General features: G+C 40.9%; 1 protein-coding gene across 2 annotated transcripts in view; it reads right to left on the bottom strand.

Annotated features, from left to right (window-relative positions):
- Positions 1-26,087, bottom strand: part of luzp2 (leucine zipper protein 2) — a 146,399-nt gene that overhangs the window by 9,827 nt on the left and 110,485 nt on the right. For both annotated transcript variants that reach the window (XM_015338685.2, XM_015338686.2), the window contains exons 10-11: positions 9,695-9,799; positions 506-586 (exon numbers count right to left, since the gene is read on the bottom strand). In XM_015338685.2, the coding sequence (XP_015194171.1) occupies positions 506-586; positions 9,695-9,799 (186 nt within the window). The remainder of the gene's footprint in view (positions 1-505; positions 587-9,694; positions 9,800-26,087) is intronic.

The raw sequence follows: 26,087 nt of genomic DNA, 5'->3' as shown, positions 1-26,087 counted from the left end.
TAATTAAGGAGTGAGGTATTTGATGAAACACAAAACGAACAGTCTCTTTCTCCCTTTGGCACACCCCCTAGAGCCAGGAAGCACAGTAATTGCTAGATCGTGGGCTACACTCTTGTAACTTGTACACTTTTGCATGAAAATAACTAAGGCTGGAACCTATTTGCTGTATCTCTACAGTAGGAGAGCTGACAACAGAAGCTGGTATTTCCTTGACTTTTCCTTATCTTGGAGCAACATTTCATTTTTCTGTGCCATACTGGGAATTGGCAACGATTCCCCTTGCGGGGTTGCTCCTGGTTGGAATTGTTGGATATGAGGTGTCTACAGCAATCCTAATGTCAATAATGGGGCTGTATGAGCTCTTCTGCATCAGACAATGTGAGAGCCATGTGCTTTTCACCCTGCGAGTCACAGATTCTTAACAACAGCACTACAAGTTCGCATGCCTCTCCACAGCCCCAGGAGGCTGAGCTGTTGGTGTTTCAGATAAAATAAAAAAAATTACCTGATTATAGGAATTCGGGTCAACTGTTTTTTTCTCCAATGACAAATTTTCAGTTTGGTTTTTGAAGCAGGTCGTGCCAACCTGTAGACAAAAACAATATTAGAAATAAATCATTCACTACTATTGATAGCCAGCAGCCATATCACCCTGCAACTTGCAACTGGTTACTCACTGAAGCTCAGCAGGTGTGAGCCTGGTCAGTACCTGGATGGGAGACCTCCTGGGAAAAGCTAAGGTTGCTGCTGGAAGAGGTGTTAGTGGGGCCAGTAGGGGGCGCTCACCCTGGAGTCTGTGTGGGATCTAATGTCCCAGTATAGTGATGGGGACACTATACTATATAAAGGCACCATCCTTCGGATGAGACGTAAAACCAAGATCCTGACTCTCTGTGGTCATTAAAGATCCCCGGGCATTTCTCGAGAAGAGTAGGGAGTTATCCCGGTGTCCAGGCCAAATTCTCCCCCTCAGCCTTTACCACGGCCTCCAAACTGTCCCCATGTGTGATTGGCTTGCACTGGCCCTGCGATGGACTGGCGTCCTGTCCAGGGTGTACCCTGCCTTGCGCTCGTTGCTTGCCGGGTAGGCTCCGGCTTCCCCCGACACCGTAGGGTATAAAGCGGTTTGGTAAATGACATGGCATGACTGTTGATAATAATAATGGGTCCTCTCTGCGAGGAGTCTGTATATTATCCCCATCGTGGGTTTCCTCTGGGTGCTCTGGTTTCCTCCAACCATCCAAAGCCATGCTGGAAGGTTAATTGGATTCTGGGAAAATGGGCACTAGCGTGAGTGTGCGTGCTCTGTGATGGACTGGCATCCCATCCAGGGTGTATCTTTCCTTGTGCCTGCTGCTTGCCGGGACAGGCTCTGGTTCTCTTCTGATCCTGAATTGGATAGACCAGGTACAAAATGGATGGATGAATGGATAATGATAACTATTATTATTGATATTGAGCAACATGGTAGAGACGTGGTCAGTATTGTTGCCTCAGAGCATTAGGGCCCTTGGTTTAATTTTGGACCAGGGTACTATCTGTGTGTATGTTCTCCCTTTTGTTTGCATGGGTTTCCTCTGCTGTAATTCCACAATCCAAAAACATACTGGTAGGCTAATTGGCTTCTCCTATGAAATTAGCTCCGGTATGAGCCTGTGTGTCTGTCCACCCTGTTTCTTTATTTCGGAGTAACACTGTTTTTGTGTTATACTGGAAACTGGCAAACATGAGCAAGGTTTACCTCACCCTGGCCCTTGTAGTTTGCTAGAACAGGCTATGGCTCTGTGATACTGAATTGCAAGAAGTGGTAGGAAAATGGATGGATTATTGCATTATTTCTCCTGTCATAATCTGAACATTTTTGGAAAAAATGCCGCTTGGCAACATTTAAGCAGGAGATAATTCCAATACAGTCATGAAATGCAGTCATATAGAAGTATAGTATAAGCGTTTGGCATCCCAAAATATTTTCTCAATTTTTAGTTCCTAAATTTCAACATAGACGTTCAGATTGGTCATATTCCATTTTCTAAATGTTGTTTAAGGAAGGAAAAAGCTAAATTCAGGAGAAATATAATAGAAACATTGAAAAGCAAACGGTGAAATGAACCGCCTTCTTCATTAATGCATGCTGTGGGCGCAAGATGTGTGTATTCGATTTTTAGAACACACAGAGCATTTGCGCTTAAACACACAACAGTTTCCTTATTTCACTGAAAAACCCACCATTACATAATGCAGTACGTGCCTAAGTAGGTCGCTAACTTTAAACTAATAAATGCATGACATTTAGAGTGAAATTTATTGTCTGAAGAGGTAATTGAAAATAGAGTAAATGTTAAACAAAAATGCCTCTAAACCACTTTCAGATTAAGCTGAGAAAATTCTCTCACATTTATCTCGGTACTTCACAGTAGCTACAGGTTAGCCATACACAATTCAGCAGTTCTCACAACTGCCTGCCTTCTGACTTGTCTGTGGTGTTGCCTGTCTTCAGTCACAGTACTGACACTCTCATAGACAAGAAATGTCAATAGTTCGGAGGATCACAATTTCAGTCCTGGAGTACCCTTCTGCTTTTCCATTCACCTGAACTCTTAATTGCCTAATTGAACTCATTGTTTTCTTACTAGGACAATTTGAAGCCCTCTTTGTTCTTTAGAAGCTGGATTATTAGAGAGATCTAGAAAACATACTGCACAGCAGCTCTTGGATGGGAAACCTGAAAGGAATCCAGTGGTTCTCAACACCAGTCCCAGAGGACTCCAGTGTCTTCTAGTTTGTGTTCCATCTGAGCTTTTAATCCATTCAGCCAATATAATGCCACCTGATTGTCCTTTCAACTCTTAAGAAATTGGTGAGACTTAAAGTGGAACTGCTAAGATATTTTTGAATTTAGGGGTTAGAAGGAATTAGCATTGATGAGTGCATTTTCAAAACACAATAAAAGTCAAATGTACACAGTCACTTGTAAAACCTTCAATTTACATCACAAAATAGATACAAGTTCCAGGTATGTGCGGAGCCATGTTCTGTGACTCAGCACGAGGTAACAAAACTTCTGGTGACGTGTTACACCCCTATTGCATTGTACGCTTTGACACGATTTTAACCCAGTAGAAATATTGCCCTTGACTTTGAGGTGGTTTTGCTGATAAATGGAACTTATTTGTAAACGCTGCATGGAGAACATGTTGGAACATTTATGCGGTGAAATGTCTGGTGTGCAACCTGTACTTATTCATTACAGTCATCACAGTGACTAGTGAGCAGGAAGGGCCGCATCATGTCACCATTCGTGGGAACTGAAAAGTGAGTTTGGGACAACAGGGCGACGTACAGTACTACTACAGTACTATCACAAAGTTCATGATTTTGTGCTTAATTCAAAATTTATACAATTTCTCTATAAAGTCAAAGAATTTATTTTGTTAACAACATTTAATAACCAGTCTGAGAGACTGGGGCTGCAGTTCCCCTTTAAGTATTTATGATCAACCCTGAAATTCCTGAAAGATATTTTCACAACCTCCCCCTTTTTCAGGTATTTGGGCCTCTGCACAACTTTGCTGCTTTTTTTAGATGGAAGTGTTGATACAGTATCATTACACCTTTGTCTGACTAAAAGGTCACCTATCAAGAGCAGTTTAGTTAGAAATAAAGAAGCAGACACCTAAATAAACAGGTTGAGGAAAAACAGACACGATAAGAGTTCCCCTTGCTCTTCCCCCCCAACACCAGCTCTGCAGCAAAGTAGCTGTGTAACCAACGGCTGAGTGCCGAAACAGGTTAAAAAGCTCTAATCAAATTCTATTCAAGCAAGACATTCAATTACAAGTCTCAGCAATTACGAGCTTGGTTGGAAGAAAAAATCAGAAGACAGAAGGGTTGTCTGGGGCTGGGGCTGGGGCTGAGAAGCGCCGTGAGGTCACTGTGAGTCAGAAGCTTAAATGAGACTGCGTGGTAAAAAACTGAAGACTTGCCAGAGGAGGCATGATGTGACCAGACAGCTCAAAGAAGCAAACCATCCTGGGTGTCAAACATTCAGCCAGCGAACCGAGGTCAGAGACGCTGAAACACTGTCAGATGTGTGCCCTTATCTACCATAGGAAAGTGGAAGTTTAGCAGAAATTGAGTGAAAAACAAGTAATGTGCATAATGTACTATGGTGCTGAGGTAGTGTAACAAGGCTCATTGCACTGAGCGAATGACTGAAGTGATGACACCTCTTGAAACCCAGGTGGTGTTGAACTCCACTGGAGCTGCGGACCTGCTTTTTCAGTTATGTGCTCCGTAGGGACAGGCACTGCGTGTCCTCGGAGTCCACAAGCTCCAACGTGCTTGGAAACCCTTCAGGTTTGGGGACGGTTTGCGGAGGGAAATTTTTGGAGGTATAAAGCTGCCAATTTCCGCATCCCGGTGTTCCGAGAGTGCTTGTCACTACAGCTACAGCTGTAATCCACGACCGTATTTGTATGCAGAAATACAGTATGTGGGCAGGATCAGAGCACTGCAAGAGAGCACAGGCGAGTGTGGCAGCTTAAAATGAAATGTAAGGCCTGCTAGTTGATTATGACTTCTCTCAGAGAGCTCTTCATTCATTGCTACTCCTCTGGGATCTATTTCTCCAAACAGCAGTGGTGAATGGTAATTGGTAATGAGTAGCTATTGAGTTTTACATAATACTAGAAAATTACTAAATGCTCACAGAGCATTTGCTGACTACAGGGAGGCACAATAATAATTTAGCTTGGAGACATAGACATTTTCTATGTCTTTTTGCATCGAAGCTAGTTTACACTTAAAGGTATTTGAAAGACATCATTCTTGAGAGAACTCTCTCTTTCTGTGGTAGAGCCTGTGAATCAATTTAGTACGGTAGGTTCAGAAGTTCAAGTTTTCTGCAAGTTCTCGTCAAGGCAATATTATTCAGAATATACATTCCAGACTTGTATGAATATCCACTTCTCTGTACAGTATGTCTTCTAATATGCATTAGGTAAGTTTGGGGAAAAAATATAAAAGTTTTAGTTTACTCTAATAAAATAAATCTCTCATAAAGATACATAGTCTTTGCTGGTATATTTATTTTAAACAGATTTGACTGTGCAGCCTGAAATTGAAGTCCAACTTCAATCAAAAAAGAAATGTTTCTTATCTTATTAATATATTCCAATAATCACTAGAGCATTACAGGAGTTTTCTTTTGATGTTTTGTCATTCCTCCTTGAATCAAATAATCAGCCATCATTTCCCCTCAGTAGAGTTCAAATGTGCTGCTGCAGATTGATACTGAAGTTGCATATGACTCACCTTGTCTAGTCTCTTCATCTCCAAAATAAAAAGACAGATCTCTGCTTTCAAGCAGCTTCATCTTAATTCTGTCTTTTAAGTTTTCGGGCTTAGTGCAGATATGAACCGCTCCAAAGTATGGCAGGGAAAAAGTTGTGAGCAAAGGAATTTGTGCACATACTTGAGAAGCTTGGGTCCAACCCACTTAAATTGGACCGAGGGATTTGCACAAGAAACATATTTGATTTCTGGACAGAAGGGAATTTATACAGAGTGAACAAAGTGAGGCTTCAGATAGCATGGAGGGTGGGGGTGGGGGGGGTGATTAAAATGATTTCTAGCGATTTCCGTCTTGAGTTCACTGCCTTACAACAAAATGCTGATGAGCTCGTTCGTGCTTCAGTCTGCAAAGTACAGAATATTGCTAATGCAGCAACGAGGGAGAAGGAGCAATACCAGGACTGAGAGCTCTCCCTGAAGCCAGTACAAGAAGGTTTAATGGCAAATCAGCGCGGCCGTTTTCAGTCAATATCATTTTTATGATGGTCTTACTGTGCATTTAACGTGCTTTTTAAAAGGAAGGATCACTTTCAATGCTTAACCATACATTCCCCGTTTACATGCAAAATGTGCAATGTGGGATAGCAGGGCTGTATCCTTATGAATATCAGTGTAATGTCATTCTGCACATTCAACAATCCTCAGCAGCAATTCCAGAGTTTAAATTATGAACTTTATATAATTTCTTATGAAAGGACTATTTCACGTATATTGTGCTGTAATACCGTACTTTGACACTGAGTGCAGCAACAGGAAACTTCACTCCCAACTATGGATTTTCACCTGGTAAAATGTCACAGTTAGATGTGTTGCAAGAAGAGAGTTAAATCTAACTGCAGCCTATTCATGAATAGAACAGACACCAGGGTGGAGTGAGCCTAATTCAATTTGAACTCATAAGTCCCATTTAGGTGAGGAAAATAATGAATTGCTATTTTTTTCCAGCAGTGGGAACTCCCGTAGAGGAAATGAGAAAAAAAAAAAGAACAAGAAAGTACTTCTGACACATTTTCATTAGAGGATGACTGGAAGTCTAAATGCCCTTCCTTAGAGACAGCAAGCATCTCCATCTTGCCCAGGTTCCCTTCCTGCATTATTATTAATATTATTAATAACCTCATGTCAAGGAACACCTTCCATTAAAATCCTTCACTCTCGTCCCTTCCCTAAGGACCCCTCAGCTTTGACACTTAATTAAAACCTTGTGGCAGTCTGTGCCCTCTGTGCTTATTTTAGTGTGATCGCAATCGCTGGTGTGAGATTGCATCTAATGCGTTTAAAGAAACCGTTCCAGTTCCAGCTAAGAATGGGATGTGTTTGGCCTCCCTCTGCATCATTCATCTCTCTGTTTGGAGACACCCTCTGCCAGGAGTCAGAAGCGGCGCTGATTCACTTCAAACTTGAACCATCTTTAGACACAGACATAGAGGATCCAGGCTGGTCTGGGGGGTTGAACCTGAGAGGGTTTGAACCTGAAGGGTTTCCAAGCACGTTGGAGCTTGTGGACTCCGAGGACACGCAGTGCCCGTCCCTACGGGGCACATAATGGAAAAAGCAGGTCTGCAGCTGAAGTGGAGTCAAACACCACCTGGGTTTCAAGAGGTGTCATCACTTCTGTCATTCGCTCAGTGCAATGAGCCTTGTTACACTACCTCGGCACGATAGTACATTATGCACATTACTATTCGGGTATTCGGGCAGGACTTGAAAAACTTGAGTTCACGTGCATCTCCCAGCGTGCTTGGCTCTGCTGTAACAAAGGCAGCAATGAGTACATGCAGATAACATGGAGAGGAACAAGGAGGAGGAGGAGGAGTCGCTGGCCTTAACAAGAAAGAATTCTTCAATAATTCACAGCTGGCAAGTATGGGAACCCTGGGCTCTCAGGATCACTCCAGCTCCTGCATGATTGATGATCTTTAATCTCAGCGATTGAGAACACTCCTAAACACGAGTCCCCTTAGGGACGAGATAGGAGCAGGTGCCCTTGAAGCAAAGTGCTCTTTTTAGTTCTCCCTGTCTAAAACTAAATCAGCAGAGCAGCGCCCGTGTTAAACACGTGAATCCGAAAACACGGTATGCATAAACATTGGAGTCTACACCTTCCTGACCAAAAGAGTTGACTTGCCAATCGTTAATTGCTTAATCAATAAACATTCAATAGTTTGGCAGTTTCACGTTTTTTTTTTTTCAGATGGCATGTTTTCATTCTCATGGATCTAAAAGATACTACAATAAAAAGTACAATATAGCACATTGTGACCGGCACACTTCATACTAACCTTCAGCACGAGTCACCTGGAGCCCAGCTCAGAGTTGCAAATCCTGTATAAAAAATGTGACTCCAACTCATGTTCGGACACATTCTGAGTCTCACTTAGCACTGATCCGTTGTTTCATTCAATTGGTTAATGTGCGGCACGCAAATTGAAACAACATAAAAATACAGTATATACCGCCACAGAAAAATAAAGCATCGTTTTCAGCAAACTGCTAAGGAGTTTAAGTTGCACCGGAGTCAAGGGATGGCTTAAATACCAGTTAGCCTAGCAGGAGATCAAGGAATGGGAGCACCTTCACCATGAGTTTGGAAGTCATTTACTGTAGCTTTACATGATCTTCCTGTTTCCTTGACTTCATCTCCCTGTCCACCAGTCTCCTCCCCATTACCAAGGGCAGGAAATACTGTACATACAAAACAAAATGGAACACATTTTTTCTAATCGACTCCGCAGGAGTGTTTGATGAGAACATTTTCCAGGGTTAAATCGGTGTCAAAATGAGCCGCGAGTTTAATTATCAGACAAACAAACCTGTTTTTTTTTTTGCTCCAGGGGGATGTTTTTATCTCCCATCTCTCTCATTTATGTGAAAAATGTCAACTTTTGAAGAAGACATTTCGTTAAGAATAATGCCTCACCAGCCCTTTGCAAGGAGCCCAGCATTGCGTGAGATTTGCTCTTTTTTTCCGCCCTTGTAGAAATCTGACCGCTTTGCAACAGAGCGCTGAAAACATAATGGAATATTTTCCTCAATTACTTGTCGTCTGATAGAATTGGTCATTAACAGAGGTCGGAGGAATTGAAATTTCTGTGGTATAAAAAGATCTCGAAAGCCATTTGGATTGTAAAGTCTTTCTCTCTGTGTATTCAGTAAGCACTCAAAAGGGCTGGATCAATCTTTGTCACCCCCAGTCCCAGAATGTCAAACCAGACTTCTAATCTGTGGATTTTCTTTTAGGTGAAAGGAAACTGAATGAAAATTGTGTGGAGGAGTGGGTGACTCAGGAAACTAAGCTGGAAAAATCACTTCAGAGGAAAGGTTTTAAATAACAGCAGCACCAGATATTATCTGTATTTTTTCTTTCATATTGAAATATGAAGTTATTTCAGTTTTTTCCGTGAAGTAGTATCAGATTGTCCAACAGCTAGTACACTCAGTGAAGTGATGCATATACAGTAGCATGCTTCACTGTTCAATATGTTTGTGATTGACTCTTTCATCAGGGACTCTTAATTCCTACCCTTCATAAACACTGAACCAAGATGTGTTATTCATTATGTCACAGGTCTTGATTCCTAGTCCTGGGGAGTCTCAGTCCAGCAGGTTACATACAGTAGGCATTTAGGCATGGACCAATTTACCTATGATCAATTTAACAGGAGGCACATTCAATTCGGCAATTTAGAGATCAATTAGAACAGAAATCAGAATATCCATTAGCCTTCAAGGATCAGTGTTCCCTTTATTGTGACCTTACTTTAACATGTACTACTAATGTTTAAATAACAGGTGATTTAGGGCAACCTATTGTATGACATGACCTGGACTAGGGGCTCTCTAGGACCAGGGTTGGAGACCCCTGCATGAGGTAGTGAGAAAATAGGACTAGACAATATTTCTGCGACAGTTATCGCTTCACTTTTTGAAGGTACTGTTCCATGTCAAACATGGTTTTTGTAAAAGAGATTCTCGTCTACAAGCTAGCTAGTTTGGCAATTAATAACTGAATTCAGCTTTGTCATAGATTTACACAGAACTATTGCCAAGATAAATATATACCTAGAAGACCTTCTGAACCATTCAGCAGCAGCACACAGTAGATGTGAGGGTTCTGGATTCGTAACTGTATGGCTGTGGGTTCGAATCTTATGTGAAGCACTGCTGTTGTCCCCTAGAGAAAGGTGCTTCATTTTGATTGCGCCAGTAAAATACTCTGCTGAATAAATGAGTACAAATGTAAACTGGCTTTGGATTAGTGCATCAGGTCAAATAAACCCAGTATTTGCCAAGGATGGTAATTGATGACCATGTCTTGTGTTAAGTACTGTCAGAATCATACCTCTTGTGTTTGGCAGGTTGTGAGCCCTGTGTCCCCTCTCTTCATGGTCTCGTTTTTTGAAGATCCTGTATTTGTTGTGACAATCCTCAAAATCTTAGGAATATCCTGTGAATAATGAATAGGACATTAATCAATTGATACTGCACCGATATTATATACAGTATATACAAATGTTAAAGCAATAAAAAGACAAAGAGAATGTTAGGATTCAATGTATACAAGACCAAAATAATATAAATGTAGAATTTAAATCAAGGGATATTTTATTACCATTGATCAATGCACTTGTTAAGCAGCGTATAAAAATGATATAAGAAGTTAGTTACTCTGGAATCAGCCCAGAGAAGAGTGACCCGATACATTCCCAGACTCAAAGGAATGTTCTACAGTGACAGGTTAAAAGAACCAAACCTTTGAAGTCGTGAACAGAGAAGACTACAAAGGACACCGATTCAAATATTCAAAATCCTCAAAGGCACTGACAAAGTCAACACAGTGGACATTTTCAGAATCAACACTGAATCACAAACCCAAGGGCACAAGTGGGAAATACCAAAGTATTTAAAACCAAGAACAGGAGGCACTTATTTACCGAAAGGCTTGTGGGAGTGTGGAACAAGCTGAAGCTTATCTGGTTCAATTCCAGAAATGCCTGAATGAGATCCTTGGATTAATTACATTCGTTTCTGAGGAACAAAAGGCACTAAACAGGTCAAAATGTTTCCTCTTGCCTGTAACCATTATTCATTTCTAAAGGCAAACCTTTGATTCTTTGTAAAAAAAAAGTGTACAAGTGCTTCGGCATGATTTATTATCGTAAAAAAGTTTTTTGGCGAAATGTTCCTTTTTCAAATTATAGACACAATGGTTATACAGTATGAACCTGCTTTTATTGTTGGTGTTCAGCAGAAAATAAAATATACTGTATATAAAAACTGATACAGTCCTTATTAGATTTCTTATGAATTAAGAAGCTGGAAGGGATGGTACTGTATGTGCTTAGAAGACTCTTTGTCTCATCTTTGAAGAAAACACCTTAAAAAGTCCTGGATAGAGTCTAGGTTCAGCATGTTTTAAATAAACCATTTAAAAGGCAATAATAATAACACATACTGTTTGCTAATACGTATACATGCACATATTCAGTGCACTCGGCTGTATGCTAAGTGCCTTTTCAAATCTGCTGTCTTCATGATTCAGAGAATAATCTAATGAACAGTAATTTTGTAGGAAGCACTGTTACTTTCTTAATTACATTATTCATTGCATTGTTCTTAGTTGCAGTTTCCTTGGGTAAACACTTCACCCATCATTTCAGAGACTCAGCATTTTCCACTGATGGCTTTTACTGCAGCCATTAATTTTCACTTGTTATTTACCGATTTCCTGAAGATTTTTAATATTACTGTATGTCCCTTTATGGCTCAAACTCTGGCCTCAATATGAATAAAGACAAAAACAATGTAGCAGGTATTGTGTAGCATGGGGTTTTTGCACGAATATAATAGTGATACATTTCTGAAGGAGAAAGTAAGGATAAGCCACTTTTAAACTAGGAATGCAAGTAGTCCCAGAGCACATCAGTGTAGTTTAGAGCCGCATTTATTTCTGAAAGACTTGAAGAGTTTAGCCAAGAGACACCACTGTTCTCTCAGAGATCAGATCTAAGCACAGGTCATTTCTACATGCTTTATATACTGTACCCTTCCACACAGCAAATGCTGTTTGCCAAAAATGTTTTGCTAGGAAAAAAAACATTCATAATGGAAACCTTTGGCCATTGGAGAAATCCCACAATTTCAGCTGTCAGACTTTTCCTTCACCTAAATAAAGACCAATCCCTGCCAGAGTCACACAACAGTACTGCCAGAGCTCTCAACAGAGAGTGTCTATGTTGAATTGAATTCTACACTATATTCCATTGGTCACGGTAGGTGATCAAGACACTCAGATGGACAGCATCCCACATGTCTATGGGTTTTGATTACTGGGGGAAAAAAAGGCAATTTCATTTTCCATTAGTAGAGAGAGGGTTATTTTTGCAGCTCTAAAGGCTTTTATTTTATTCACCCTATATGCTTTAGTGTAGAAATAACTGAGGTGGACATAATTGCACATGACCCAGGAAAATGATGCGTTGGGAACATACCAAGCAGATGATTGCACACAGAGTGTTACATCTCAGTATGATGTTAATCCCTTAATTTCAGTTTTCTTGTCCTGAAGATGGATTGTGGCATATGGATACATACATACACACATACTATACATACAGATATGTACCATATATGCATGCATATGGACACATGCATACATGCACACTGTTTATCTATATACAGTACACGCCTACAGACACACACTACATACACAAATGGAGAATATATGCATGTACCGTATTGTGAAAGGGCATGATGGATTTAATATTCAGAATTCATAGCAATAGCATGCTTTTAAAGATACCGTAACTCTTGTGAAATAAATTCCGGAGGAAATTAAGTGTTCAAAGCCAATGATTATCCTGAGAAGAAATGGGAGACACGTTTTAATTTATTTTCAGGTTGCAGCACTCCAGATAAGCTCGTGGGGTCTATAGTCGAGGCAGGCGATGAACTGCTGACTCGGGTGCAGCCTGTCACAGGCGAAGCCTTAGTTTTACTGGAGACAGGTTTGTGTCACCCTGTTCTTGTTGTGTTCTTCACTGCCGCTGCATCCCCGGCGAGGAGGCAGGGAGTCAAGTGCACAGCACCCGATTTCAGTGTGATGCCCCCCACCTATCCCAAAGCTGACCTCATTATTATGCACGCAGAGACCTGCCTAAATCAAAGGAGCTACAGAATAGCAAATTAATATATGCTCTGCAGGGAGACAGGAAATTACATTTATTATCGTTTGACTCTGCAATATTTTTCATTCTGTCGGCAAATATCATTAGATGCTTAATCCAGCAGATGTTTGGACTGTCAGAAGATTTATCGCTCTGCTCTAGGAGCTATTAACTCCTTGTGGCACATCTTTCTTAGCAAGATGAGACACTGCTTTAACTACAATTCACTCGTGTCGCTAATGTTATAGCAAATCTCCTTGAATTAATTATTATTTGTCTCCATGGTTCTATATTTGAAACTTGCCCTTATGGCCTCAGAACATTCTGTTTCTCTAGTATGTCGTAATGCTAGTGATCGATCAAGTTATTTATTCAGTGACTAATGTAACATTACTATGACAGCACAATAAAGGAGAAAGAGTGCTCCCAATTACAATGGAAAAGTGTAGGTGTTCAAGCTGTTTTTAACCTACCAAAGTCCTTCATCAAGAGACAACAAAGTTGCCCTATAAGAACCAGCATGCTTTGCAGTGGGATTCAAAGTCACTGTGTTGACGTACTGTAGCACAGTGAGACAAAATGATACAATAATACAACAATACAATGCAGTACTGTATTGTATGTACTGTATTATACTGTTGTATTATTGTATCTTTCCGTTACACTGTGCTAAGCTGCTATTGCACTGCAATTTCCCTCATGGGATCAAGAAAGTATCTACTGTATCTATCCTGCATTTCCCAAATCAGGTAAGGTACTTATTTAAGGTATAGGTATAGGTATAGTATTTTCATTTCAGTCAGATAGGGGGAAAAAAGATTAAAAACTCATAAAACAATTCACGTAAAAGAGAACAGAGTAATAAAAGTGAGAAACTAACTGTAATTGGATAAAACAATGTTCAATGTTTTCAGGTTGTTTTTCACCTACTGTATACAGTATATCATATGTAATTATATATCATATACTACAGTATATTGTACAGTACTGTAAGTGTAGTATATATGCAAACCAACACAGCTATGTACAAGTCTTAGAAATCATTGGCACTATTGAGGATGTGTACAATGAACATATCAACCATTTTCTCAAATCCTTCACTAGTGTTTTCTATTATTACAACATTGACTGCTGTTCACACGCTGTAGCGTGGTTATGAGAAAGACAAGCTTGTCATTTTGAAATCTTTCATTGACATTGATCAGAATCTTCATAAACAGTTCCAGGCAAACTGCATGACAAGCCTATATTAGGTGTTGTACTGTAGGTAATCCATCACATTCTGCAATCAAATCTACTGACTCCTTGTCAGGTGTTCCTCATCATTAACACTGTTTGTTTCTCTCTACACAACTGCAAAGATAAAAAGCCACTTTCAGTACTGCAAAAGGAGAGACCTATCAGCACTGATTTAAACAACATGGCTACAGTTTCATCAGAAGGGGAATCAGAAAGTCAGCAGTGAATGTAGCTGAAAACAGCACCACTAGTCCTGACTAATCTACCGATTTACCTTGATTTCTCATAGCCCATATTATCAAATGACTAAGAGATGAAAACCTACAGACACACAGGACCAATGTGGTTTATCCCTGCTTGTAGTGAGACTGCTTCAGATTTTCAAAATCCTTTCTTGCGATACAAGAGGCTATTAAGAGTCATAGCAAAAAAAAAAATACAGACATGACATTACAAAAGAAAAATAAGTGAAGATCCCTCTGGGACTGGAATCAGGAGGCTCAAAGAAGGCTGTGTTGTAGAAATCAGACATATGGGATCCTTCAAGACTAGGTTGTGCCAGATTTTAGAATCACTTAGCAAATAAGGGATCATGTAAGCAAGATGAGCTGAATAGTACTCTCTTCCCTGGCACCAAATTGCCTTGAGTTTGTAGAGGTGGGCATTCCGGAACCATGCTGAAGGCCTGTAGCAAAGCAGGGGTAGGAAACAAGGGTGAATTCCCCAGGGGTGGGGTCATCCCGTTTAGGAGAACCACATCCTTCGGATTCTCACGGGGAAATCACCAGGAGACTGTAGCTCCCTATAAAAGCAGTTCCTAGGACAGTCGGAGGTTGTCTTTTCACGGACCCTCACGGTTTAGGAAGACAGTGAGTATTTACAAAGACAATTCGGAGAAAAAGGTTTTCAGACAAGACTTGTGGAGGGAGAATACTGGTAGCAGCCTCGGTCGGGACGCCGGTTAGTAAGAAGATGGTTAATGAGCGCCCCTGGCCAACCGGGACCGACCGAGAGAGGTTACTGCCACTGCTGTCCAGGGAAGATACAATTACAGCTCATGTGGAGACCCCCTCCCACGCTATCAGAAAGGCCCTAATGATTCAGACCAACACCTTTTGCCTGGACTTGCAAAACTCTATCGGTAAAAAAAAAGCAGTGCTTGTAACAAAGCTTGAGAGCTCATTGTCAGCAGTCAATCAACACCTTACACTATAGTTGGACTTTCCTGTTATACCAGTGTCATTCACAGAATACAGTTTGACTTTCTCTGCAGGTCAGATATTTCACAACAAAGAAGGAACTGAACACGTTGAAGTTAAAGCTCCAGATGTGCTGGATTGTGACGTTTTGGCCGATACCCACCAGTGAATTTGTTTTGCTCCATAAACTGAACAAAAATGTTGAGACCAGCAGCCATCAACATCAGTTAAGAAAGGCAAATGAATTGCCTGTCAGCAGCACGTTGCCCTGACCTGTTATGATCTCAGTTATCAGCATTATAAGTCATGTCTCATCTCCCTGCAGTTATTCAGTTTTTACATTTCAATAAGCAAATAAAATAGGGTGCTTCAGGAGGTCATTGTCAGCGATGTCAAGCTATTTCGCCGACACAGCCGAGATGAAAGCAGAGAAGGGTTATCATACAAAGACATGTTTGTTTCTGTGCAGCCCATCAGGTGGTAAAGTATTCTGAACTGCAATTAGCGGGGAAATAGACACTTAAAAGATGTGAACATCTGTGAACGGCCTTTTATTGATGTGATTGCACGTAGGCGAGAAGAAAACACGGCTGCTTCTGATTGTATCTGGCACGTGTGTGTGACAGAGTTTTATAAGTCCCATAGATCACCACACTTGCAGTATATCACCAGGCAGTAAGTCCCGGAGGTGGCCACAGAGGTCATACAAAATCTGGACCAACCAAAATGTGTGTCCGTTTACTAAAAGTGGTTATGTGCAAGAAAAATGTTTACAAAAGACAACAACAGCAATACTAATAATAACCACACATCAGCTCTCAGTGGGGAGGAGAGCAGAGTGATGAAGCCAGTTCAGAGAGGGGGGTTATTAGGAGGCCATGAGTGGTAAAGGCCAGGGGGAAATTTGGCCAGGATTTTTAATGACCACAGAGAGTCAGTTTTACGTCTCATCCAAAGGATGGTGCCTTTTTACAGTATAGTGTCCCCATCACTATACTGGGGCATTAGGACCCACACAGACCGCAGGGTGAGCGCCCCCTACTGGCGCCACTAACACCTCTTCCAGCAGCAACCTTAGTTTTTCCCTGGAGGTCTGGAGGACTCTCATCCAGGTACTGACCAGGCTCACACCTGCTGAGCTCCAGTGGGCTGCCAGTTGTGATTTGCAGGGTGATATGGCTGCTGGCCTGTTGACACTCATTCAAAATAAGTGAGCTACAGATTCTTCAAGGAATTTTCTACCAACAGTTTCAAATAACAGACCAGCAGTCACCCAGGCTACGTAAGAACACAAGGACAAGACTAACTCCACCCTCAGCTCCTCTATATACTGTAAATGTCAGTTGAGTCAGAGTCTCCAACCTGAGACAGAATGGTGGAACATAGAGACAGAAACTACACTGTGGAACCACAACAAGACAAAAATACCAACAACCAACATGCAGATTAAATTAACAATACAGATGACCATAACTTAAATATAAACACAAATATATAGAAATAAAGGACTGAGAGATAACCGAATTAAGTAAGTAAATAATAAGAAATTGAGAGACCCACCAGAGGTCATGTGCCTAGGGCTCACTGTCCACGGGCAAAATTTCAAAGAGATTTGTTTAATGAGACCTCAAAGGGGCTAAAAATATATAAAATCACAGTGGACATCTTGAATCAGGTCACAGGTTTCCAGAATTCATTGTGCTGAAGACAGCTGGATACTTGTGGAGGAATCCTTCAAGGAGACAAATGTTTAAAAATAATTATAGGTAATAACAACGACAAAAACCTCCTAAGCTCAAGACAGTGATGGATTATTTTCGTCTAACGAAGAATGAAGACTCAATGTCTGATTACAGTTTGTAATGGATGTAAGGAGTAGAAAAATAACCAGAAAGCAAAGAGTCCCAACAACACTTTATCTGCATCAATGTCACCACATTGCGAGAGCTCCACGGGTCCTGTGTGCACTCACATGCCTTACTGCGAAGTAGAAGTCAAAGAAAAAATAGGAAAAATGTCAAGAATGATGGAGAAGGGTGGACGTGATTCGGGAGGATAATAACAGCAAGCAATCTGGAAGGTTTTCACCAATTCATGTTCTGCTGTGTCCATATTACCCACCCTATAGTGTGTGGATCAGACATGCGTCTTCTTGCTGGGGCTCCCACTTCTACCACTAACAAGCCACTAGCTGCTGCTGTGATCGTTTATTACAGCGGGTCTCAAGCAGAAACAGTCACACGTGAGGGAACTCAAGGGTCCCAGCCTCCATCTCACCGCCCGAGTCATTGTGATGCCGCCTGCATTTACAGTAAAGTGCAGAAATAGGGGGGTGGAAAAAAACGTTCTTTATGCGATTGATATGAATAACGGAAAATAAAATAAAAAAAACCAACAGGTTTACCATATGCTGCGTGCGGCTTTGCCAACAAAAAACAGATTTCATGTGTTAAAAATCCCAAAATAAAAGCTCCATGCCGTTTTATGCAGAACAAAAAATACAGACAAACTGAAATGTCAGGATTAACTTGAACTTGAACTTGAACTTGAACTTTATTGCCATATGTAACCGGTACTGGTACAATGGAATTCTTACTTACAGAAAGTCTCTCGATTGTAAAACAAGTGTAAAAACAAAACAAAGTGCAAACAGTGCATCAAGACAATGTGCAAACAATAGACCATGTGCAAGTAAACATGCAGGCAGTTTGAATGTAAACAATACAGACATGTAAACAATGACTGGAGACGTACAATAAATAAATTACAATGAGGTAGATGGTGATGGTGTGGGTGTGGTCCGAGGGGGATGGCTAAATGTGTTCGCCAGTCTCACTGCTTGTGGATAGAAGCTATTGAAGAATCTAGTGGATTACTCCCTCAGTTACCCAGAAAGAGAGAAAAAGAGCACAGAAAACAAGTGTAATGTATTCTGCTCCTGCCTGTGAGTGACGAGGGAGTCCCTTCAGTGCCACAGGTTGAGTAACCAGGCCTTGCCGGAGCTCGGCGTGGGACACACAGCCATCTCAAGACACCCTGCTCAGCTGAGGACAACCTGAGCGTGTGCGCTTCAAACTAGATTCAATAACTCGCTTTTTTTCCCCCCTAACCCTTCCTAACTGCACCGAAAAGAATGCTCGCCAGCAAGTGCAAAAAAAAAAATAGTGCACTATTAAGTGTCAAATTCTTAATTTGTCTGGGATTGTACATATTTTAGAAGACATGAGGTTCAGCGGTAACCAGTCTGTCTCTAAACCCTGTTCATATAGATTGACAGATGGCTCAGGCTGAATACCATTCCTCGCACATGTAACTTTCAAAAGTCATTCAGGATTCAGCCCTTTTCTCTCCATGTGTGAGCACTCGACGTCAGTACCTATCGTGAGTTAATCATTACAATCTGAAATTAAACCCTGGTAACTAAAGCCACCATTTCTCTCTTAACTATATAAAAATGAAGACTTTAGATTTTCATTATGCTGGTGTGAGCTGTCCTTATGATGTTTTTTTTACTTACATTCAACTTTTCCGATTCTCTGCAGTATTTTAAAATAGTTTTTCTGCTCATGATCTGTATCCAAATTCATATTGATAAATAATGATACGATGTCATATTCCAACGATTTCATCAGATATTTCTCCATATGGACAGGGAATACACGTATATACAGTATTTCTATAGTACCTAAGAAAGGCAATTATTTTAATTTGCAATTTGAAATAAGATTTGCTTTACAACAGTTCGGAATTCCAAAAAAGACCGGACTAAATGGCATAGTTGAAAGCTTAATTATGCATCTCCTACCATTCATTAATGAGCATTCAGCTCAGGTATCGAAACATAATTATACATTTAATTGTGGAGAAAGGAGAAAGTAATTGTGGCTCTGTATTTCTAAAAAGACAAAAAAAATCTTTATACCAGAAAAAAGAGGGATATAACAATACTACTTTATTTGGTAACAGCTGTTCTTAAATATGGTTTTATAGAGAGAATCAGAGCTGGAGGATCATAACACATTACATAGTGTAAGATCTGACAATGCAAAGAGACAGCGCCAGTATCATTACCACACGCACTGCTAGAAAAATTAAAATAACTGCTTAAAATACGAGGAAATAAAAAGAATTATTTTCAAGAACAAATAAAATAAATTTTTTCCAGAATCAAGAGCAGCTACACTACAGTACAGGGGAGCTCAGTCTGTGCCTGAAGGCCAGTGTATGCAGAATTCACTTGGTTAGGTATCATAAGAGCAAAGCAGTACGCGTCTCAGATTATATATATTCCAGTATTGCTGGAAGAAGCAAAACAACACCAAAGGAACAGGACAGTCCATTAAATAATTAACCTAATTATTTTCTAAATTAGACATATATAGGGGTTTTCTTAAGGTCTTTTATAGTTGATTACACAAGACATTCACTTCATTAAAGGTACAGTTACCTATACCTCACCTTGGAGCCTGGTTAGAAGTACTACAATTACGCGGCTAATTAGCTAATTAGACCAATAACGTACCTGAGAGCTCAGGGTGAAGGAAAAACAGGAGACGCTAATGAACACCAATTAGCAGGGCTGTGATACAGAGGTGAAGGGTAGGATCTCAAACCTTGCCTTTGCAGAGGATGTCTATGATTTATCATGATTACTGTCCCATCTTGTTGCCTGGAAGGAGGAGCAATCGTCAGACCTCACACCCCCAGAGGTTTAATTTACCCACCAGGAGGTTTTTATTATCCTCCCCTCAGTGCCCAAACGGTCAACTGCTATACGATTCTGTAAGGCGCTCTGGGGAAAACTACTCAAAGCATGCAAGAGCAAAGAGAAACAGTAGGTTCACTGGTTGACTGACTCGCTGACTCGCTAGCATGTCAGCGAGAGCTCAGTTGGTTAAACTGCTGCCCCCTGTTGCTCCACCTCTTGAGTGTTGTATCTCCAAACAAAGCATGTGTAGAACACATTTCAGCCACTGCTTTCTTCACTCAAACATGCTTCAGAGTTTAGAAATAAAGGGACATGAACATACAGTATGTCCCTGTATAACATATGAACATTATAAACATTATAAAGGTGTGAGTCAGCAGTATTCTGTAGAGCACTTTCTCAGTCCTGGTCCTGGGAACTCTTAATTGAAGCATTAGGCAGCCTTCTAGTTTGGGTAATTGCTCTGTTCAGCTACTGTACTCAGCACTGGACCAAGAACCAATAGGATCTTCAGGACCAGAACTGAGAAACCTGGAGGGCGGACACTGATTTTGGACCTCGGTACTTTCTGATGACTGATTATCCAGCATTAGTCATCACAAAAGGTTCACAATTCTGCAGCGGTTGGATCTTTTCTAGTGCAGACACTTGCCTTCACAGCTACGGTTAAACACAGGTGCTGAAGCCCACTGGAGGTGGGACAGCAGGTTCCCCTGGGAGACAAAGCAACACCAGGCACTCTCCCCCGGCACATTTGCCCAAAGCAATCACTGGGGGCAGAGTGTGAGTTGGGTTGCGCGTTTTAAAAGCCCGTTGTAACAGAGGAGAGCTACAGAGACGAGGGAGAGGTCAGCTGCATGGAATAATCATAACAATAAAAGTTGTACGTCTACGCAAATCTAAGTCACAGGAGCAAAAGTTAATAATAGTAATTTCAGCATCCAGCTCCTTGGAGTCTGTCTGTCTTTCCTTTTGTTATTAAATTTTGCCCGGCACCTACCACTGACATCACACACAGTGAGGGGATTAGTAGCTACTTCACGCCACATGAATCATTCCCGTCTTAATCAGATTAAAGTGATTTATTTACACTCAGGAAAACAAAATTAGCCTAAATTGTGCACGCAGTCAATTCTGCATAGTTTTACAATGCTGCCACGGATCCCATTGTGGCACAGGCAAAGGATCAAAAAAATATAAGCACGGCCTTGGAGAGGCATGTCATCTGCAACAACAGCGCTCTTAACAATAACATTATACTCCCACGCCATTATGCAGCTGTAAAATAAGATTGATTCTATGGTTTTTAAACAATAATGACTCTTCTCACATGTAGTAGATACTGTCCAGTGATATTCAGTCAGCGTATTAACTTCAGAAGATGATGGCGGCACGCCGCATAGTCATTTCAGGAATGGACTTCGCTTCCTTTCCATTAAAGTTTTCCTTATATGGAATGAGGAAGATGCTCCCGGTTTGTGCAAACATGTTTGTGCACACATTTCATGAACTATTTGCATGTTAATTAGGAGAATGATGCATTCGGATTTGCATATGCAAATCCCGGCACTCCGTTATCATTAGCTTGCTCACTGGCCCATTCCAGACTCCCTCTGTCGCGTCCCGCAGGTCCCTGTTCCTGTTCTTCCACTCTGCTCAGAAACGGGGTGTCAGGGGGAAGAGGCCGGTGCACGTTTCATCGACCCACCTCGACAATGCAGTCCCCCCGGCCATTTCAAAAGATCAATTCTGTTCCTAATATCTTTCTTTCGAAGCTCCATCCATTCAATTATTATCCTCATAATATTGCAGAAATACATGTACAGTAGGCAATAATACTATTGGCACAACTAATGATTCTACAGCTGCTACTATCAACTGCTGATCATTGCCACTGATCATCATCAGTATCATCATCAAAGGGCTATAGTAAGCACTCTTGCATTCTTTGGATTGTGCAGTATATATACTTCAATTACACATAGCTTGATATTACCCTGAAGCACCAGAAACACGTACAGTTCTGGCTCACTAAAACTGAATCGATCCGCCTGCAACACCGTAAAATGGACACATACTGCACAAGTATCCACTGAAGTTACAATTCAGTGCCACCTCTTTGTTGCCATGGACACCAACCAAAACACCCCCATTGACCTTTCTCATAAGACACCACATTTCCGACACTGGATCTGAAGTCACCTGCGACTCGGTCACAAGAGAGAGCAAGGCCAAACCAACCGCTGAACTTTTTTTAAAAATCTTGTTCCGGCTTCTGCACTAGCCAACCCTGCGATCAAAATCTCTGAAAATCTCGACAGCTACGTTGCTTCCAATTCTGAGCTCCGACACCTTGTGGTCCCTTCTCCAACCGATTCTCGTGAAGAGAGAAAAAAGGGAAAAAAAATGTAACATTTCACATGAACACAGATAAAGCCTGGCAGTAATTTCTCCTGCAAGTGCTGCATTTACTCCCTAAAAAGGTAGATTTCCTTAAAAGGCCAAAGCTACCCATTTGCCCTCTGTATCATAAATCCACCTTACTTGATCCATTATAAACTAAACTCTCCCATAATGCAAGTAACGCTGCCTTAGGTGCATTTTATGACTCAACCAAATGTCAGGCGATGTCTAATACAGATGGGGATTGAAGACCGTGCTACCTCATTTTCCATTTTTATTTTAAGCATAGCTTAGTTGCTGTTATTCAAAAAGAACAAAAAGGCAATTTTATATTAAAAAAATCCAAGTAAAGCTGGGGTAGTGAATTGCAGATGAGATCTACTCAGCAGGATGATTCATTTTGTACAAAGTACAACAGAGTTTCAGAACTGGTATAGACCAAGGTCTCTGTAACAAAGGATTAATATTGGGGTTTGTTTGACTAAGCTTCTATGCCCTTGAGGAGTGACGGTGTTCACTTTTCTGAACCCTGAACTTTTTGGTTTGACACAGCCCTGAAGAGAGCTGGCATAGACAATGTACATGGGATTTTCCCGTTTTTTCATGATTATACCCTGTATTCACTTCATAAGAATGTAGGATATAAAAAAAACTTCATCACATCGCTTTGGAAATGTTCAAAAGAGCGAAGATGAAGTCACAACACAGCCCTCTATTCTGGGATCCCGTTACTGTGATTCACTTCACTCCACTGTTATCTTGTACCACACAGAGGTGTTCGAAGACACACTTTTGAGCTAGATTCTGTGACAACTCTGTGACAGCTAAGTGAAAACCAGTTGTTTAATGCCGTATAATTACAGCCCTCCAGTATTTTTTATAGAAAAAAAAGCAATGTTTTCTTTTTTTTTCCTATTCTGTGATCTTGTATTGACAGATTTATTTTCAGAAATGGAACAGAACAGCACAACGTCTCCACTTCTGACTTTCTGCCAAAGGCACTTTATAAGTTAAAGCCAGAGACTTCCACAAGAGGCGCAGTGCAGTGAGGGTTCAACCATGCTGGCAGCACCACTCCACCAGTACCAGTACCCCAGTACCCCCTCCTTCTGACTTTCTTCCAAAGAAACCCTCCTCTCTGTGCACTGGACACAATAAGCTAAAGACAAGGTTCATCTGTCAGCATCTGTGAGCAGTCCTTCTCTTTTAGGAATCTACTGTATATAACAACTGAAAAATTCCTACTAAAACACACATGAACATACAGTAGCAGAGCCTGGCAGGTCTGGCTGTTGTGCATCTCAGCTTTCTAAAGAGAGCATCTGGCAATTTCAAAGGCAATGCCAGCCAGCTCAGCCCTGCCAAATCCTACTCTACGGCCCGTTCTGGGTGATCCTCAAGTTTCGTGCAAGCACTTCCACCGACAGAATCGATTTACGGCTCCCGAGCCTTGAATCTACAGAACTTTTCCTCTCACCATCAAGTGCTAATCAGCTCAGTTCACCTAGACAGCCTTTGATGGCCTGCTTGGATGGGAACTCTGTGCGTTTTACTACTGAATTGTGCACAGTGCAAGGTCCAGCACTGCTTAATACCTGTAGAATAAGGGTATCTGGGGGGGGGGGGGAGGGTCTCTCTGAACTTTGTACACCCTCCTGCTGAAGCTGCAGTATTTTATAAGGTGGGCATTCAGAACTGGTTTGACCTGGAATGGAAGAATGCTGGACACAAGGGCTACTACTGTATGTAATTTTATACTGTGTTATACATGAATGCCTGCTATGAAACTAAGTAACCAATTGTGTTAAAAGAAGTTATCTTTGGCAGACAGGGAAGAGGAAATGTGCGTTATTCCGGAACGCTGCCAATCTGATCGGCACAGGGAAGCGTGACAGATAACAGAAAAATATTTAAGGACCGTTTTGATTCAATCACTTTGCGAAAAACACACCGCAGCTTCTCTGCATGTTTCGCCCCCATGCACATGTAATAAAAACTTCTTTAACTTCTGAGATGGACTCCCATATTGTGTTATAGTTATATTGTGCCAAAGGGTCTATGGGGCAATATACTGTACATTACAATTGTTTCATGGACAGTATTCTGCTCTTTGTATATCATTAGAAATACTAGTGTATTATAAGTACTGAGCTACCATGTTTCCAAAGCCCATTGGCCACCGACAACACCACAACATTGCTGACTGACCAGGCTGAGCAGTAAGGGGTATCTGTGCTTGCAGAGTCATTCTGCAGCTCCCTAACAATCCTCATATCGGTCCCGTTCTTTGGAAAACAAAATTAGTGAAGGGACTGAAGGGATTTAAGATTATTTCTATGCAAATTAATCATCAACACTGACATCCCCTCTCCGATCTGTGAGACAGGTTTCCACCATATACTGTACGCAAGAAACATCTGAGCCTTCTTTTTTAGATCTTTTTTCCTCTTTACAAGGGGCACTAGAAATCAGAGAAATGTAAGTGGGTTTTTATGAGAATAAGAGAATCGGTTTTTCCGAAGAGGCCAGTGTGGTAATAGTTCTAGGTCACTCATGTGTGAATACAGTATGTTCCTATTTTTGTTCACACAAAAATGGTACAAATTAAACACCTCTCTTGTGGATGATCAAGGGGTAATTCTACTAACGAGGGTGGCCTTTGACAACTTTGCCTGACCTTTACAAAGCCTGTAAGGTGTGGAGGGCATGCAGCAAGGCTGTGGTGTGCTTACAAACTCAGCTCTGTGAGTTTCATCAGTGTAATCTTTGTGTAGAGAACAAGTGAAAGTAAGGGCTTTGTTAGAGAATATGTTTATTTCACTAATCAGGTATAAGAAAAGACATACAGTATATGGTTGTGCAATATTGTAAACCCATCATACTACATGGGATTTCAAAAGAAAACAGGCCAGTAGAATTGAAAGTCAAACTCTGTTCTCAAGTAGGGGATTGTTGGCTGAACACAAGCTCAAACCTGGGTTTCACTTAATATGGAGTGCATTATTGTGGTGATGTATTTTTAAGAGCGCAATAGAAAATGAAAACCTATGGACTAATGAATAAGAAACATGTCTAGTACTCATGTCTCCATCTCACAAATTGAGTCTGTTTTGGCATTCATCTTCAAAAGGAGCTCTTAAATTCCATTTTCTGATGTCTGAGTGCTTGGGTAGTTTACAATTTTGGGTATTTTCGGCTCAGTGTAATTCTGGTATTTCTGTGATAAACAAATGTAAAATGTCTGGATTTTGCAGTCCCCATATATCGAGACCATATCAGGAATATCTATATGCCAAAGAATACCAAACAGATTTTTTGAAGGTTTTGGTAATTTTTCCTAATCAAATATATCAGGGCTGTGTGGGTAGAAAAGCCAACATTAAATTGTCTGTCTATAAATACATAACCAACCACCCCACATGACAGCCCACACTCTGAGGCTCACTGCTATTTTTAAAAATATTTTATATATACTTTCCTCTTTGAATTAAGCTTAAAGGCCTTGGCTGATTATTGCAGAGAAACAATAACAACAAAAAGCAATTAGACAATGTCTTGGAAGAGTAAGAAACATGTAGTTTTCAAAATGTTTTAAATGCATGAGTAAAGAATGCTACGGTATACAGTAAGCATTTATTAGTAATTCTACACCTCTGCCCTTTCAAAATAAAATCAAAACACTCACTGAAATAATAATGGATGAAAGCTACCAGCTAGAAAAAAGGGCACTTCTTGGCACTGACCTCTTTCCAAGGTGCTGGATAAGGCTAATTGCATTTAATTCATTTGAAAAGCGGTTTACACAGGTCGTAAAAGGGAGACTCTGACCTGTGAACTACATTTCCCAGAAGGCAACGGGTAATGACTTGCCATCCTCCATCATCTGACCAATTGGAAAGAGACAACTGGTTATGCAATCGTGGGGATAAGTAAAACTCTGGAAACAAAGGTTTCCAGTCGCTGTTGGCTTCTGCTGTCTGAGGACGACAGCAGGGCTTCCGAATTGCATCAGAGGCAGAA

The sequence above is a fragment of the Lepisosteus oculatus genome, chromosome 21, assembly GCF_040954835.1.
Source record: "Lepisosteus oculatus isolate fLepOcu1 chromosome 21, fLepOcu1.hap2, whole genome shotgun sequence".
NCBI classification, from domain to species: domain Eukaryota; kingdom Metazoa; phylum Chordata; class Actinopteri; order Semionotiformes; family Lepisosteidae; genus Lepisosteus; species Lepisosteus oculatus.
Note: the sequence above shows the minus strand (reverse complement) of the source record. Positions and strands in the feature narration are given on the sequence as shown.